We start from the raw sequence: 18,071 nt of genomic DNA on the forward strand, positions 1-18,071 counted from the left end.
ACCAATCAAAATCAGCATTAAATTCTGATCAGCAAAGCTACTGCTCATTTCAAACCCGAATTATCTTGCAAACCTGTTAAAAGGATAGCAAAGACTGGAGAGAGAAAAAAAAGGCAGAAGGGGACTTTTAACATTGTTGGAGGTGGGATATTGTAGATATGAAATTTGAGAGTGTGAAGGATTAAATTTGTTCTAATAATTCCCCCATTTATTTTTAAAAAGTAATAGTAATTTTTCAGTTTTCTTGATATACTAGGCAGGGAAATGGCAGAAGGCCGCAGACTATAGTACTCCTTGTGAACCATTTGTTCAAGCTTTATTTATGCCAATATGTGCTTTTTTTTAGACTATTGAACAGCATTGCTTTGTTTTTGTATTATAGTTGTTGGTTTTGGGTCTGTTGTGTGTGTTTTATGTGCTCGAGTCTTGTGTGAACACGCGTGGGAGTGCTGGTGAGAGTGCTTCAGCCTGCCCGTGAAGAATGTGGGTGTCTTTGTGATTGTGAGATTTATTTTTTTTCTTTCATTTTGATATTCAACATGGCAACAGTCTCCATGCAGATAAGACATAATGGATGTAGCACAATAGAAATATTTAACAATAAAGCATAAGTACAAAGGATGACAATCTTATCTTCCCTTGACTGCAATTCAGTTAGTGGTTTGCCATAAACCCTCCTGCTAGATTAGCGTGTTTAGATTTGTGCATTGCTTGAAACAAACCAGGCATTGATCAATAATTGATCCTGTTAAGTTTGCAATACCTCCTGACAAGTCAAAAAAATAAATTAAAAAAAATCCCAAAACCTATGATCTCTGATAAGCTCTTTTCCAAAACTATTGGAACAAGGAGGCAACATCATTTCTTTTCGCTAAAGGCAAGGCAAGTTTATTTGTATAGCACATTTCATACACAAGGCGACTCAATGTGCTTTACACAAGGAAAGACAACACATTAGCATCAACAAACAGTAGTTAACATTCAGAGGAAGAAAAATAAATGAAAATAGGTTACAAAATTTACTAAAAGAATATACAATGACAATATTAAAACATTATTCAGCAAACTTTAAAACATTTAGCGTAAGGAAGTTGAAAATAATAAGAATAATAAAAAAAAAGACTAAAAACGTTTGGGTTTGACATAAAACAATGAATACTAAGAGATTAACCGTTTAGATGTGTATAGTGATGGATATTGATTGTGTGCTAATTTATAATCTTTTCTGTCATAACATTTGTTTTGATTAATAATCCTGGTCACCAAAGGTACGGTTTGTTTGACAACAATTTATGTTTATTATTTATTTGTGGATTTATTATTGCTACATTTCTCATTTCATTGTATTGAATGTAATGGTGGCTCGTCTGAAGTTCAAGTAAAGTTCAGGGGTCAAATTCACAAAGCAGGTTCCAAAACTCTGAGACTAACACTGAACAGTGAGTTGACCTACTCTGAGATAGGAAACTTTGCGATTGGAGTTTGTTTGATCAACGCAGGGTAGTTTCACCTGGAGTTAAGCTCGTGCACCACCACTCGAATAAGACAGCATCAACGGAGCGGTTCTCGGACTTACAGTATACCAAACTGTTGCATCCCTATTATATATGCACGCATCATCATCATCATCATCATCATCATCATCATCGCTTCCCCTCAGTGAGTCATTGTGTCAATCTGGCCTCTCCACTGAACATTTTTTGGCACTACCCTGATTTTATGTAAGCCTGTTATTTATTTTATTTTATTTTATTTTTTTAACTCTTCACATGCAGGGAAGGCTTTCTCCACTATGCGCATATCGTGGATGTGGACATTTTAGTCATGGGCCTTGTGGCTTTAACGTGTTGTTTTGTGTCCCATGAAATGGTATTCATTTTAAATGCAATTTCCCTATCATCCTCAAATGGAAATTCCCATTTGAAATTGTCACAAATTCAATCAATGTTTTTCTGTTTCTCAGTCTCTCCGGAGGTCCTTGGATTTCTGACGGCCATCGGGCTCTTCATTATCCTCATGACGCTTCTCTTTTGGTACCTCAACAACAAGTTGACACTAGAGAATGCAGCGAGCCTTCAGTGCCTTGATGACTTCAGGAAAAACATAGAATTGCAAGGTGATCCACCATTACCAGATGTATTGTTAGAGACTTTTTCTGTGATTACTGTACTTTCAACTCCCCAGCTCCCTCTTAGCTAATGCCATGAAATAAATTGCCTCCATGTGAAAAGTACTTAAATTATAGTGCTTAAAAGTAAAACTAAGTTAGGGATGGGAGAATAACGCTACGAGGTCTTGTGTAAAAGTATGGAGAACTCACAAAAGCTGCCAATAGCCGTGACTGATATCGGTCACTGGCGCCCTCTTGTGGCTGTTCTACCATCATGATGAAAATGGCATTCCTGGCTGACAGAATATTTTTCTCTTCTAAGCGAATGCATCCATGTCTATCCTTTCAAATACCCATTAATATGCAATTTCTGTAGGTTTATGTATGTTTATAAGGCTTATATTCATTCTTAGAGTGCATTATTAGTGTGTTGCTCCAGTACAGTGTTTCATATTTACTTACACATTCACCTGCTTTCTTCAACTGAGAAAAATAGAATGTTGTTATTCAGTGCATTGATAAGGATTATTTCCCCTTGTTAAATGCAGTACAGTCAACATAACACTTTTGCTTATCTATGTGTATCAGAAAGAGTGCAACACGCACCTGTTGCCTACATTTTTTTTCTACTTACATGAAACTACATTTTGTAATACTAGGTTTTTCTTCTGGGTGGTTATATTTTATCTTCAATCCGTTTAATTCCATTTTTCTTGAGTAGTTTACAAAAGATCGATATTTATCTAAATCATCTTATATGAAATACTTTGTCCTAAACTTTTCAGCTGTATCACCCAGACCTATTTTCCAGCTTCATAGTCATGCTTAAAAGTTATTATTATTTTGCACCAATTTATTTCGAAAAAAGTCAGAGAGTTGTCACTTTTATTGCACTTTTTTTATTTTTTTGCCAAGGAATTCTAAATCAGGGTGAGTTGTTGTTTGCATTTTATTTGGAAATGAAATTCTGTATTGCAGACATATTAATGCTCCACGATCCGACCAAAATTGTGGTTTATGTAGGCCAGGGGTGTCCAAACTACGACCCGGGGGCCATTTGTGGCCCGCCGTCCATTTTTCAGTGGCCCGTGACATATGCTAAAAATGGCATTTGACTCAGTTCAAATAAAATAAACAAAACAAAAATGTTTGGAGATGGTCAAATTAAGAAGGGAGTGTGTCAAAAAACAGGTGCCATTAAAGGTTATTTTAGTTCACTAAAACTAATGAAAAAAAATAAAATGAAAAAAAACAACATTGTTACAGAAATAAAGTAAAAACGAAAATGCTTTAAAAAAAAAAAACTAACTGAAACTACATTTTATGTTTACAAAACTAACTAAAACTAGCTATAATTATAGCAAACATGTCCTTTGTTTTAGTCTTAGCTAATTAATTGAATGCATGAGCCTTTGGGGATGATTTTAAATGTGATTTTTAGTAGATTTATTTTTATATAAACCGGAATAATGATGTTTGAAAGTATGTCACACAGAAGTGACGTCATCTAGCAGCAGCCAATAGAAAAGCACCTTCAGATGACGTTGCTCCCATGCTGTTTTTTAAATATTGCGCACAAGTCATACACATTTAAAAAATAAAACTAATACTAATACTGAAATTAACAAACTCATTTAAAACTAAGCATTTTTAAAGAACTAAACTAATAAAAACTAACAGAACCACCCTGAAAACGAATACAAAAATAACTAAAATGAAAAATTCCAAAACTATAATAACCCTACTGGCGTATTACAAATAAATTGGTTTATATACTGTAGCATTTTTCTAAATATGCAAAAGCACAAATACATTTTTCGGACTAAACACAATTTCTCTTCATTACATTATGTGGCCCTTGCGTCCTTCTGATTTTCTGTATGTGGCCCTCAAATTAAAAATTTTGGACACCCCTGATGTAGGCTAATTTACAAAAAACAATCATTTTGAGGTTTTGTATTTTTTGCCAGTCTTTGGTTAAGCGTCAGAACTGGAGTCATTCTAAAGCTGTACTGCCGCTTGCTGGGAAAAAAACATTAAACATCATTTACAATTTTACTGGGATTCACAATTGCATCACCGCCACTAATTTTTTAAATTAAATATTAGTACTGTATAAATATCCAAGAGTCACCTTACCAATTCTGTACATTATATTCAGAATGAATATGTCTTCAATTTTTCATTTTTTCTTTCTTTATGTCTTGAATTGTTCTTTCTACCTCCTCAATTCATTCATCTATCAATCCAAACTTTTTATCCTCACAAGATCGCGGACGTGCCGCAGCTAGAACTGTTCGCCAGCCAGTCGCGTTTTCATTCATTCATAATGAAATCAATTACAGCAAATATCCACCGTTCACAAGCGATAGGGACTGAGCTGAACTATAAATGAAGGTAACCTATATAAAGCACAAAAACAGCAAGCGCACCCTTCCCTGAAAAGTGCTCGAATAGGTGAATTTGTGGAAACTGGAGTTCACTGTACTAATTCAAATATTCACACAATGCTTTACACTGAAGGAGCAAAACAGTGTTGCGCAATAATAAGTACACACTGTGATTAGCAAAAGTGTTTGGATAATTGTGAGAATATTTTGACAAAAAAAAGAGCCTTGTTTTCAAAATTGTGGGTAACAAATAACAATTGAAAAAAAAGTTAAAAAAAAGATTTAAAACACAATATTCAATTATTCATAATTACAAGCGTGATTTTAAAAGGAATTTTCTTTCGACTTCCAAGACAAGCACATATTGACGCACAGACTAAAAAACAAAATCAAGGTCCGAACAAGTATATATCCAAACAAAATAGGGATCTCACACTTGAATTTGTTTGGATAATTTATTTTAATTTGTTTCTGCCAACAGAGAACGTTTACACTGATGGCGACCAGCACGCCTCATCGTCATCGGACAGCGAGGACGAATTGATGGGCCAGTATCAAGAAGCAGTCAGCCGGGCCCAAGGTCTCAGGGGCGGGGCCGAGGTGTCTGCTAACGTCAAACATGCGGGCCGCTTCAGGTGGGGAAAGCGACAGAAGTACAGTCCCCTGACGGCTGATTATGACGGCTACAGCAGTGAGGCCTCAGATGATATCGGTAGGTTAACGTGTCAATCCGATCCAATCAGGTTCACTCATTCATCGTAGATAGAATTCGTTCCGTGCATATTCACTACATAAAACAAATGTACACACCCAGTTGATACACAGTTGATTTAGAGAGGTGATCAAAGTGGAGCTCCCGTTCAACACACTCTCCATGGGAGGGTTACGAAGCAGTCAACTGTCTGTATATTTTTCTGTTCTTTTAATATGCTTCATTCACGGTGCTGGAAAAATTCAGCACGGACCTAGTCACAGGAGAACCACTTGGAGACTATTTGGATCAGTCTGTTTGTTCTCTGCATTCATCTTGTCACTTGACTAAAAGTGTGCGGTCATTTTAAAACATGAAAAAGTTCGAGTGCCCGCTAACTAATCATGAACATAAATCATATTTTGAGACATTGTAGTTGCACTGCATGCTTCAGCCGATGACAGCTTTCAGAGAGAGACACTGAAAAGGGGACTAGTCATTCTTAATCAGCACTGGATGAAAGTTTTAACAACTTGTTTTTTTTCCTCTCTATTAAGATATTTATAGAACGTTATTTGTACAGTTTGAAGGTATATTTGTCAGTATTCTTTAATTAAAGTAGCCAAACCAATTCATGTCCATTACTTTTTATTTCCAATCACCAAATGATCCAACAGGAACAATGGAAACGATGCCCATACAACACAACGCAGCCCTTAAGCTGCTCTTTTTTCACAAGAAGATGCAAAAACAATTGTTTCAACGGCGGTACTTTTCAAAAATAGATTTCTCTATTACAATAAAATAAGATTTACTCTGGTGTAATGAATTCCACATTTTCTGGAAAATATTAAACATAAAGTGCCATTAGAAATAAATAAGACTTCAGTTTTCACAGATTTCTATACTTTTAGCAGTAGGAGTGTTTCATCATTAAATTGTTATGGAAAATAATCATTTTTGAACATATATTAATCGTAATCAAAACCGAAATGCTTCCAAACACTAGCCTTTAATTCTGGGGAGAAAATCTGTCTCTCATTAACTTCTGCTGCCGCTATCCTCACCATGTGCGTTCCTTTAAGTGTCGGGGCGGCAGGCGTCTCTTTTACTTTCATTTCACAAGCTGCGGTAGTGTTTCTGTCATTAAATTATTATGGAGAATAATCGTATTTCAACATTTATGAATCGTAATCTAATCGTCACGTGTCAAACCTTAATGAATCTAATAATCGATGTATTGGCACACCCCTACCATATAGGGCATTCCCCCAGAAGCTTTGCGGCTTGTCAACATGCAGTTTGTAAAATTCCAGTCTCACATTTTATGATTTCTTTTCAGTAGTGTACTCCTAATTGTCTCCCATGGTGTCTACTTTGGCTCAACCACTGACGGATGGTGCAATCTGATACTGATGTACCTTGACCTTGGAGTATACTTTTAATGTCTTTGGGTTTGTCTTGGGCTCTAGGTTACCATTCATCCATCCATCCATCCATCCATCCATCCATCCATCCATCCATCTTCTTGACCGCTTATTCCTCACAGGGGTCGCGGGGGGTGCTGGCGCCTATCTCAGCTGGCTCTGGGCAGTAGGCGGGGTATACCCTGGACTCGTGCCAGCCAATCGCAGTCTGGGTTACCATACGTATTATAAATCTCTTCAGTTTGTCATCAGTTTTCCTCCAGCAAAGTTGGCTACATCCTGTGGAGCTTACATTTCTGAATTCGTGCAATTGTAGTCACAGGAAGGTCATTCTGCTTGGAAACGTTATATTAGCCTTTACCTTTAACATGCTTGCTAATTTTATTTATGATCTCCTTAAACCGTTCTCCCCTTCCTCTAGTCATTGTTTAGTATGGCTTATGTACACCAGGACATCAAATAGCACAGTGGTCATGTTTACATGCTGCAGTAACCCTTTCAAACCCCTTTTTTTTTTTTTTTTTAAGCCTGAATAATATTCCTTTAATAACCTGGTTATTTGGTCTTATAAACGTGCACGGAGTATCCCATTGAAAGGAACATTCATTTGTGTTCTGATCAATCCACATGGAATCTTGTACTTTTGAGTTCATGAATTACTGGTATTTGTGTGTGGTATCTGGTGTGCAGCCCACCGGAAATGCACAAGCAGGGGTAAACAAACAGGAAGAAGTGGTGGAAATGACAATTTAAGCATCATGACATTGACCGTGTTTTGTGGCATGGATGGGGATATCCCAATTGATTACAATTAACATGAGTAACTGCTCATGCATGTAAACGTGTTATTCCAAATGGTTCAAAAACCTTAAGTTTGACCTTAACTCAAATATTGACAGTATATAAACGTAGCCAATGTCTACTTGCCAGCCCGTAAATAGACCGACTGACTGATTACAGGTTTGAAGACACCTGCGATGTCCCTATGGTCAAATTCTATTCACTCTTTTCTTGAGGTACCATTATTTTTGTCTGGGCCTGTTTAATGAGTTTATTTTAAAAATAATTCTATTGAACTATTCAGATGAAATTCCTGACTTTCCTTGGTTTTAATTTTCATAAAAATGTGGTTCGTTTGTTTACTTATATCAGATTCAAATTATTTGTCTGACCACTTTATTTTCCCCCATTAATAGAGATATACCAATAATTTCGCCCATCTGTGTATACTATATATTTTGCGTACTATACCCCCCCCCCCAAAAAAAATAAAATAAAATAAATAAATAAATAATAATAATAATAAAAACAAAACAAAACAATGCTGTTCAGTTTGGATTCTGGAACAGTAGTTCAGTTTGCAATAATATGCAGTGCTTTCGATGACACTGTTATATCACAAATCAAAAAAAGGAAAACTCTTCCTGCATTCTAAATCACTGCACCATGTCTGAAGTATCTTCCTGTTATATAAGAAAGTGGGTTTTAAGACTGAATGTCTAGGGCAATCTATTTAAAGCATTGTTCAAATCTGCTGCAGAATGATGAATAGTTTATGTCATGCCTTCGTTCCATCGGTAACAAAGCATCACACATTATAAATCGTACTGAGAAAACTGCACTTAACCAAGGTACAAGATGGTAATTTGATGCTTTGTTGTGATATTTTCTATACCATCTAAACGAGATACATGACCAATGACACCAATATGGGAGTGACACGTTTTTAGGGGTCTCATGCCTCCTTAAAATATTGCAGATTCACCACAACACACACATGCTTTTTCCTCACTAATGTACTTCACTCTGATTAGAGGAGATGTGTCTCATCTGATCTCCAATTTCCAATGTAATCTGCAGTGATTCCTCGTATTGTCACCAGAAGAGCTAATCAGTGATCCTTTGCTAAATGACAAGTAATTGCTGATTAGTGGTCCGTAAAAGGGACACAATGCTTCCCATACAAATCAGTTGGTTACTCATAAAATCTTGTACACCAGGTGCACATGGGGCCTGATTTCAGAGCCTTCACCCAAAAAGTTTGTGCACTCTGCAAGTGGACGTGCTGTACAAATTTGCTATGATTGCGATCTTTTACAAAGATCTCCAAATATGTAGGTCCGCTCACCTTAAAGCTACTATATGGAGGATTTCCCAAAAAAATATCTTAACAATAGCCTTTCTATTTGACCATTTATGACTAAAACATATTGTAATTAGTAGATCAACATCTTAGCTGTCCACAATGGGTACTCCTACAAGCCTCTGGCCAATATTATTTAGGAAGCGTCCGGTCCAAATCCTTCGAATTTCCCGCCTTCTGTCTGCGGGATGTGACGTCATGCGCGTTCTCGTCTGTTTTTTCCTGTCACGCGAAGACGGAACTAGTACAGATTTTCGCTGCCCCAGACACCCGCTGTTACTCCGCGGAAGGCTACTTTAAAAAAAAAAAAAAAATGAAACAATGTCAAGTGCCACGAAAAAAAGAATAAATCTAAACTTGATAGTGACCGATGCCGGGCAAGAACGAGAGTGAACATCAGTTTGACTTTTCAGCGGTGGAGAGAGTTGAGATCGGACTTGGATTAGAAAAGTGATTCACAGCTGGCTTTCTTTTTTTTTTTTTTTTTTTTTCTTCTTTTTTTTCTTTTTTCTTTTTTTTCTAAAAGAGCTCAGAATTGTTCATTCGGTAGTCTTACCGATTCAACGTCTTATCATCATTGCTCTTTTTTTAAAAAAAATTTGAATTTTTTTTTTAATTTTTTGTGTGTGTGTGCGTGCGTTTGCGTGTGTGCGTTTGCGTGCGTGCGTTTGTGTGCGTGCGCGTGCGTGCGTGTGCGTGCAAATACGTATAAATTTATACTCATTAATTCACCTAAAGCCTTATAAATATCCCATTACCCTTCGCCTTAACCAGGTACTTCAGAATCTTGCCAGAGTCGTGAGGTTTAAATGGTCAGGAGACCAGAGAAAAGGTCAGAAAAAAATAAAGAGAAAAGAAAGATAAATCAAAGTGAAATCCAGCACCGACCAAACACTTCCTGCCTTCCCCATGATTACAAAATCAAAGTCTTACGCCAACCCCGGAAGCCTCTAAATTCCAGCAAATTTAGCGAGATCTCAAGAGACCAGAGGAAAAACTAAAGAGAGGAAGGAGGGAAGGATCGATAAGGCAGAGTGAGATCCATAGAAGCCAGTACATCCAATCCATCAAAGTGAAATCCAGCACCAACAAAACCCCTCCTGCGTGGTTACAAAACCAGAGTCTTATGCCAACCCCAGAAACCTCAAACTTCCAATAAATTGAGATCTCAAGTGACCAGAGGAAAAACTAAAGAGAGGAAGGAGGGAAGGATAGATAAAGCAAAGTGAGATCCACAGACACCAGCACCCACTGATTCAAGGGGCTGTGGGAGGGAGAGGTAAATTCTGTTTGAGTTTCAGTAGATGCTGGTGCGATGGATCTGGCATGCATAAGGACCACCACCAAAGAAAGAAGCCGTCAACCGCGGTCCAGCAAAGCGAGCACCCCCCCCCAAATCCCCAGGCCGCGGCAGCACCAAGGCCACCCCCAAGCCACCCGAGCGGACACCGGTCGGCGAGCCGACCCAGACGCCCGGAACACCCCCGCCCCAGCCCCGGCCCACACCCCCGAGCCCAAGGCCGCAGAAGCCCCCACAGCGCCCCACCGGTCCCCAGCCCCCATCCCCCCATGACCCCCCCGCACCCCACCCAAACCCGCCACCCGCCACGACCCAGGCCCCACCACCCCCGACCCCCAACCCCCCACCCACCCATACCTCCACCCCCCCCAAACAAGCTCCCGACCCCCCCCAATTGGGAGCAGGTGAGTCGGAGCAGAGGGAAAAAATTTCCCCTACTCCGACACACCTGCATCCCCCCAAAAAAATGAATATGTATATGTGTGGTGCATTAAAAAAGGAAATGGAGGGACAAAGTGGTGGGGCTGGCTTTCATTCTACTCCGAAAGGTAAGAAGCAAGTATCTTGACATTTAGAAAAAAAAAAAATGTTGTTTTCAAATAGCAGTAACCTCAAGATCGATCACTTCTCGGTCGTAACTATAGGGGTGAAAGTGAGGTGGATGGCAACATTTAGCGTGAAAGTGGCGGCAAAGTTGAATGTAATAGAACAGAATGACTTTATGAAGAACAGACGTTCCATTCCGCGGCGTTTCAATCAGGCTAAATGTTGCCTTATTTTCCTCCGTGAAAACAGCCTATTGTAGTTACATTATGCTAGCGGAATGTGAACGCTACTACTGAATGGCGATAATATTCACGGCCGTATCACACTAAGGAGTGAATGGGTCTATATGTTTTTCACAATCGTCAATTTCCATAAATGACAGCCCACCTTTCGGCTAATGCACAATGACGCTAGCCTGGGGGCGACATACACTAATAATGACTAGAATCAGGTTGACGTCCGTCGAGCGGGGTGACTACAATATGTAACTGCATATTAACATCGGAATGAGGTCCAATTAATTGAGGTAATTTGCACATCATTTTGGAGTACAGAACTGGACTTCAACCGACTAAAGCAATATGATCTGCACGTCACGTGGACATCAATTGTTTAGTGGGGATCGAGAGTCTCATTCCGTGAAGTGGCCAGCTTTGTATAACATTATAAAACATCTTACCTCTGAAAACATAGTTTAATTGGATATGAAGAGTCCAGTCTTCAGGAATGAGGCCGTGCACGTACGAGTGAATGCAGCGTGTACGAGCGTGCAGTTTGTTTTCGGCCACAGGTGTCAGTAGCGATTTGAAATTTCAAATCTTCTATATAGCTGCTTTAAGGCCTGTCATACACCATGCACTGTGCCCAAATGCGACAGAAGTGAATCATTTTTGCTGTATAAAAACTGCAACCTTTTATGGGATTTTGAGGCTGCACTAATGGGATACTACACTACATGTTTTACACATTCAACGCAATTGTCAAGGAATAAGCGGATGGTCACAGTGAAGGTAAAAGACACACGTTCACCATAAAGATCATTGGAAGGAATGGTTCGAATCTCCTGTCCTTCTCAATCCTCTCTTTTACTTTTGCGCCGGTTCTTTTCCCTCATGGATCCATTTCCATATCTCGTGCCAAGTGGATGCCAGATTCAAGTTAGACGCTGACATCCTTTCAGTTCTAAGTGAGCATCATAAACAAACCGGGGAAAAAAAAGCTAGCACCAACATTCTCCAGCAATATATCACGGCTTAAATATTGTATTCATGTATGGAGTGACATTTTTAAAGCAGTTCAGGTAGAATATAACAGCAACAATATAACAGCAACATATTGTCACATTGGATGGATGGATGTTGTGAATTTTTAAACACTATCCTAAATTCACAAGTCCAAAAAGTAAGTGACTTTTGTCGACTTGAGTCCAAGTCATGTTACTTGAATCCGCCACCTTTGCTGTGCACAAGTTTAGCTCAAGGTGTGTGTACTAACCTTGAACTGACTCAGATCATCTGTTCTGGATCACAGACGTATAATGAATGGATTAACAATGCCTCATAGTTACCGTAGTGAGAAATGAAGCCACCGGAGGTTGCCACTCACTAAGTTCGCCGAACTTGAATTTCTCTGCGGCATTTTCACATTATTTAATGTCTCTGCGGGGAGAATGCCACACTTTGTGGCATACGATTGAACCTCTAAGTTTGGGAAAAACTCTAATGAACCTTTCATGCTAAATATCTGATTTATATATATATATTTTTATAAGGTATATCTCTGAGTGCTACTCAAAGATTCATCTGCAATTCTGCATCATGTCAGAACCATCAACAAAAGTAAATCATAAAACATCCTAAAACAATTTGCTGCAAAATGTAAACCAAACCTTTGTTGAGTCACGTTTTGCAGCACTGAGATATCGTTGGAATAATGATCAGTGCAAACAGTGAAGTTCTTTCTTTGAGAGCTTTCATTACTCCATGCAGGGACCCTGGTGTAACATGCACTGATAAGGAAACAAGTAACAGAAAATGTCAGTAACAGTGGCAACGTAAGATGGCTGCCCTCAGGCTTCAGCCGCAAGGGACCAATCGTTAGTCCTTTTATATATACACACGTCTGTGTTCTGCACCCGTATCATCACTTTTCAAATTCAGGAGAAGTCAAATCAGAACACAGGTGAAGATTAATGCTGCATTCGAGGATGGTCATAAGTCGGACTCTTCCGAGGTCAAACCAGAAACTGTGTAGGGTACGGGAACGCCCCCTTGAAGTTGGAATTTTTGCTTCCGAAGTCGGAAAAAAAGAAGGACCCAGAGTTCACCGATGGATTACAAGTGACGTCACTCTCCAATGGTTTTCCTTTTTAGAAAAAACAGACTGTGAAAGGTAAAACACAATTTACTTGAGTATAAAACTAGATAGCGTTCTTCATTCGTAAATATTCAACATAACTTCACGTAACAACGTACGTGACAGTATGGCGCTATCTCCCGTCATGAAATTATATGGTCAACTACTCAACTGTATGGAATGCTTATGAAATAAGATAAAAACAATAAATGAAGCAAAATTACAAGAAGGTAAGCTTGCTGGAGGTCAAAAATGAGTTTTAAAAAAACAAAATAAAAAAAAACAATTTACCACTATCCGCCATTTTGGTTGGTTACTTTCGCCTCGAACGCTTTCAGGTCGGAAATAGGAAAAAACAACTCTGATATGTCCGACTTCCAACCATCCTCGAATGCAGCACAAGAGCATGTTAAACCTGCTTCTTGTAATAACCCGAGTCTGGGAGCTGATTACCTATAGCTCCCAGGTGCCCCTAATTGCTCAACATTCCCTGCACCATCGAGGGGGAAATCAAGACAAAACACAGGGATGAGCCAACTGACAAAAAACCCCCAAAAAAACAAAAGAGTGGTTCATGCTACATCTGCAACATTTGGGTAAACAGCACATCTCACAGACCTAACAGAATTTGGATTGTTTGGAGCTCAGTGGGGAAATATGCATGAACATTTTCTTCTTAATCTTATTTAATTTTCAGACCTGGGCCTTCCATTAATCGTCAATTCCGGTCGTTAATGATGCCCACCTTTCAGTGTGTGCTTACGCATATTGGGTGAATGCTGTATGACACGAAGGCTCGCAAAAATACACGGAATGAGATGGACCGTCTGCGATTGGCTGGCGACCAGTTCAGAGTGCACCCCGCCTACTGCCCGAAGCCAGATGGGATAAGCTCCAGCAACCCCCGCGACCATTGTGAGGAGCAATCGGTTCAGAAAATAGATGGATGGATGGACCCGATCGACGGGTCTGTATTTTATCGAGGCTTTGCATCATTGTGCACTTGCCACAAGGTGGGAATCATCATATAATTGCCAATTAACGTAACCGCTCAGCTCTGTTAATTTGATTAAAGACCCTGTAAGAAGTCTACCAAATTTGATTGGAAAAAAAACCCAAAACAAATATATCAAATAAGGTTTCAAAAAAGTGACAAACAGAGAGCACAGCTGGATGGCGAGTTCTTGGTGGCTGGGCCAGCACTCATGGGGGTCTGGCTGTGCAGAGCCCAAAGAGGCAGTCTGGGCCCCCCTTTCTATGTGCCACCGGTGAGTGTCAAGCGGTGGTGAGCATACTCATTGCCTCGATGATGAGGAGGGAAAAGCCTCAGGCCTGGCAGTGGTGGTCTGCTGGTTCCTCCCCTATCAGAATGAGTTTCAACTTCCAACTAAAAATTACTGGGTACTTGTGCTTTGGCTCTACAGCCAAGATTCACAAGAAGTGAAAAACAAGCCCATAGGAAGGGGATGAATCTCTGTGAAGGAAGGAGGGCTGAGAAGAGAAGTGGAATTGTAACCATTCCAATTAGCAGGGAGCGGGAAATAGTGATGCCTTTACACAGCAGCTTCCATCAAATCAACCGCCCCCGGCTCAGCAGGGGGAAGAAAACGTTCAAAATGGGTTTGCTTCTTTTATCAAGCCCTCCATGACACTTGGTTAAAACTCCGTTGCCTCCATCGTGCCGCTGATATGTGCCACTTTGAGGTGAAGTCTCACTGTCTGACATGAGACTGAAAGTTCCAAGAATTTGCCAGAGCTGGAAACAATAAGTTAGAGTTGGCTGGCTTTTTCTCAAAGTTAAGAAACAGATAAGGACAGATGTTGTAGTTTTTGTTTTTGTTTTGTTTTCGGAGCCATGTCTTATTTTCCCTTTTTTTCTGCAAGTGTCCACATAGAGCAGGGGTGTCCAAAATTTTTAATTTGAGGGCCACATACAGAAAATCAGAAGGGCGCAAAGGCCACATAATGTTATGAAGAGAAATTGTGTTTCGTCCTAAAAATTGTACAAATAATTTATTTGTGCTTTTGCATATTTAGAAAAAAGCTACAGCATATAAACCAATTTATTTGTAATATGGCAATAGGGTTTATAAAGTTTTGGAATTTTTCATTTTAGTTAATTTTTATTAGTTTTCATGGTGGTTCTGTTAGTTTTTATTAGTTTCGTTCTTTTAAAAAATGCTTAGGTTTAGTTTAGTTTGTTATGTTCAGTATTAGTATTAGTTTTTTTTGTTTTTTTTTAAAGAAATGTGTATTACTTGTACGCAATATTTAACATGGGAGCAATGTCATCTGAAGGTGCTTTTCTATTGGCTGCTGCTAGATGATGTCACCTCTGTGTGACATACTTTCAAACGTCATTATTCCGGTTTATATCAAAATAAATTACTAAAAATCACATTTAATATCATCCCCAAAAGCTCATGCATTAAATTAATTACCAAAGACTAAAACGAAGGACATGTTTGCTACAATTATAGGTAGTTTTGTAAACATAAAATGTAGTTTCAGTTAGTTTTTGTTTTTTAAAAAGCATTTTTGTTTTTATTTTATTTACATTATTGTTTTTTTGCTGCGATTGGCTGGCAATCAGTCCAGGAATTACCCCGCCTCCTACCCAAAGCCAGCTGAGATAGGCTCTAGCACTCCCCGCAACCCTTGCGAGGACTAAGCAGTCCAGAAAATGGATGGATATTGTTTTTCTAATTTTAGTTTTAGTTTTTTCATTAGTTTTAGTTAACTAAAATAACCTTTAATGGCACCTTTTTTTCAAAACCCTCCCTTCTTATTTTGACCATTTCCAAACATTTTTGTTTTTGTTAATTTATTTTAACTGAGTCAAAACGCCATTCTTAGCATTTGCCACGGGCCACTGAAAAATGGATGGTGGGCCGCAAATGGCCAAATTGGACAATGAAATTTGGTTTGAGAATCTCGCTGTTTAATATTTGTCATGAGTGTGATCATCAGTATGCCATTTTTTCATTGCCTTCTTTTTAATTGAAAGATGACACATGAACACAATCGTTGCATGGGTTTTCTTCAGGTATTCTGGTTTCCTCCCACTTTCCAAAAACCTGCATATTAGGGTTGATTGAAGTGTTATTCATAGGGTCCTAATTGTGAATTTGAGAGTGAATGGTTGCCGATATGTGCCCTGCGATTGGCTGGCAACCAGTTCAGGGTGTACCCTCGAATCTCGCCCAAAGTCAGTTGGGAAAGGCTCCGGATGTGCTGAACCGCACTTGTGCTTGCTATAAAAACAGAGCCAATTGTCTCCTGGAGTCAATTTTCGACACATAAGTGATGTTGTCTGGGTCCTGTCTTCCTCAATACTTTAACAGCCAACTGCATCCAAAGGATGAGGAGGACACCCCCACTGGACGAACTCCAACCGCCTCCATATCAGGATGAAAATGGATCTCCAAGGATGTCTTACACGCTGTCAGACCTGGGTGACGCCAAATGTGATCTCTCACTGACCAGCGGTAGCCCCCACCTTTCCTTTCGCAAATGCGCCAGTGAGGGAAGTGACGGTCATGAGACAGAGAGTTATCTCAACAAGGGCTATGAGGAGGATGTGCCCAGCGACAGCACCGCTGTCCTCAGCCCAGAGGTAAATAATGTGCTTCCACAGAGACATATACATGAACATCAAATGCGGTGGTTCATTTAATTAATGATGTAAACACAACATATCTCTGCCCCTATAGGAGATGTCAGCCCGCGGTTCTGCTGCACAGCTCCCTAAAGGCTACGAAGTAGATCAGGTTGCAAAATATGGCACTCTTGATGTAATGTTTGACTATGATCCAGAGGAGCAGCAGCTGGCGGTGACCATCATGGCGATAACAGACCTCCCCAGTCTAAAACACACTGGCAACATCTCCTGGCAGGTCCACTTGGTGCTGCTGCCCACAAAGAAGCAGAGGGCAAAGACGGGTATACAAAGAGGCCCGTGCCCTCTCTTCACAGAGACCTTTCACTTTTGCCATATGGAGTCTGAGATGATCAGCAACTATGCCATCAGATTTCGACTTTACAGTATGCGGCGGATGAAGAAGGAGAAGGTGCTCGGGGAAAATGTCTTTTATCTCACCAAGCTCAACCTGCAGGGAAAAATGTCTGTGCCTGTCATTCTGGACCCATGCTGCACGTACCCAGTAAGTAGGTTTAAAGCAGGTGTTTGGCTACCACTTTAAGGGGAAGTCAAGTTCTATGGCTGGATTTGGTCATGTGACATTCGCAAGCTGAGCACATGCTGTGTTCAGACTGCAGGCATATCTGATTCTAATCGGATTCCTCAAATTTGTAGGGTTGACTTTCACAATGTTGTTGGAAAGTATGCAAATGAGATGTAGCCCTGTTCAGACTGCGTCACATTATCAACCCAGCTATCGGCACATGTGTTGGTGCACATGTGTTGCCAGTGTTTACAATTTTGCAACACGTGTGAAATGTGATAAGGTTTTGCAAAAACAGAACATAATGTGTTTTAGGAAATTGAGTCGAAGGACTTGTACAGTGTTTAATCATTTGACCAAAAGAGTGTCAGATTCGAAAAATGAGTTTAGGCCACTGAGAATTTGGTTCAGCGTTTTCGCAATTGACCTTTCGCAAACTCCGCCCCCCAAACGAGCATTGACCAATCACACATTTAGCAACCGTTGCTATGTAAGCATAGTCCGTCACGCTTTACTCAGCTCTCGATGACGTCCATAGTCTGATTGATTTTATTTGATGGCTTACGAGACTGATAACCACCATAAAACTTTACGGAAGAAGAGTGACAACCATTAACAAGCTCCGGACCTCCAAAATGATGAAGCAGTGTACCTACGGAGTATGTAAATCGGACTGTGCTAAGGTAAGACTATGCTAACTCTATCGGGCTAACTAGCTCGCTGTAGTGTAGTTTGCTTTCGGGGCAATAACAAAACAATATCAAAGTTATTGTAGTTACTATTAATGAATAATATATATTACTAGAATGTCATTGCCATCTAAGTTAAGCTTGTTCAGTCAGTGGTTAATGTTAGTTTAATGTCTTCTGTTAGCTTTTGCATTTGTCTAAATGTTGCGAGCTAACGTTAACACAAAGCTTCGTCA

General features: G+C 39.6%; 1 protein-coding gene across 5 annotated transcripts in view; it reads left to right on the forward strand.

Annotated features, from left to right (window-relative positions):
- LOC144031955 (synaptotagmin-14-like) overlaps positions 1 to 18,071 on the forward strand; it is a 53,285-nt gene that overhangs the window by 24,324 nt on the left and 10,890 nt on the right. For all 5 annotated transcript variants that reach the window (XM_077539504.1, XM_077539505.1, XM_077539506.1 and 2 more), the window contains exons 3-6: positions 1,964 to 2,116; positions 4,982 to 5,212; positions 16,307 to 16,578; positions 16,676 to 17,125. In XM_077539504.1, the coding sequence (XP_077395630.1) occupies positions 1,964 to 2,116; positions 4,982 to 5,212; positions 16,307 to 16,578; positions 16,676 to 17,125 (1,106 nt within the window). The remainder of the gene's footprint in view (positions 1 to 1,963; positions 2,117 to 4,981; positions 5,213 to 16,306; positions 16,579 to 16,675; positions 17,126 to 18,071) is intronic.

The sequence above is a fragment of the Festucalex cinctus genome, chromosome 12 (genome assembly GCF_051991245.1).
Source record: "Festucalex cinctus isolate MCC-2025b chromosome 12, RoL_Fcin_1.0, whole genome shotgun sequence".
Lineage (NCBI taxonomy): Eukaryota > Metazoa > Chordata > Actinopteri > Syngnathiformes > Syngnathidae > Festucalex > Festucalex cinctus.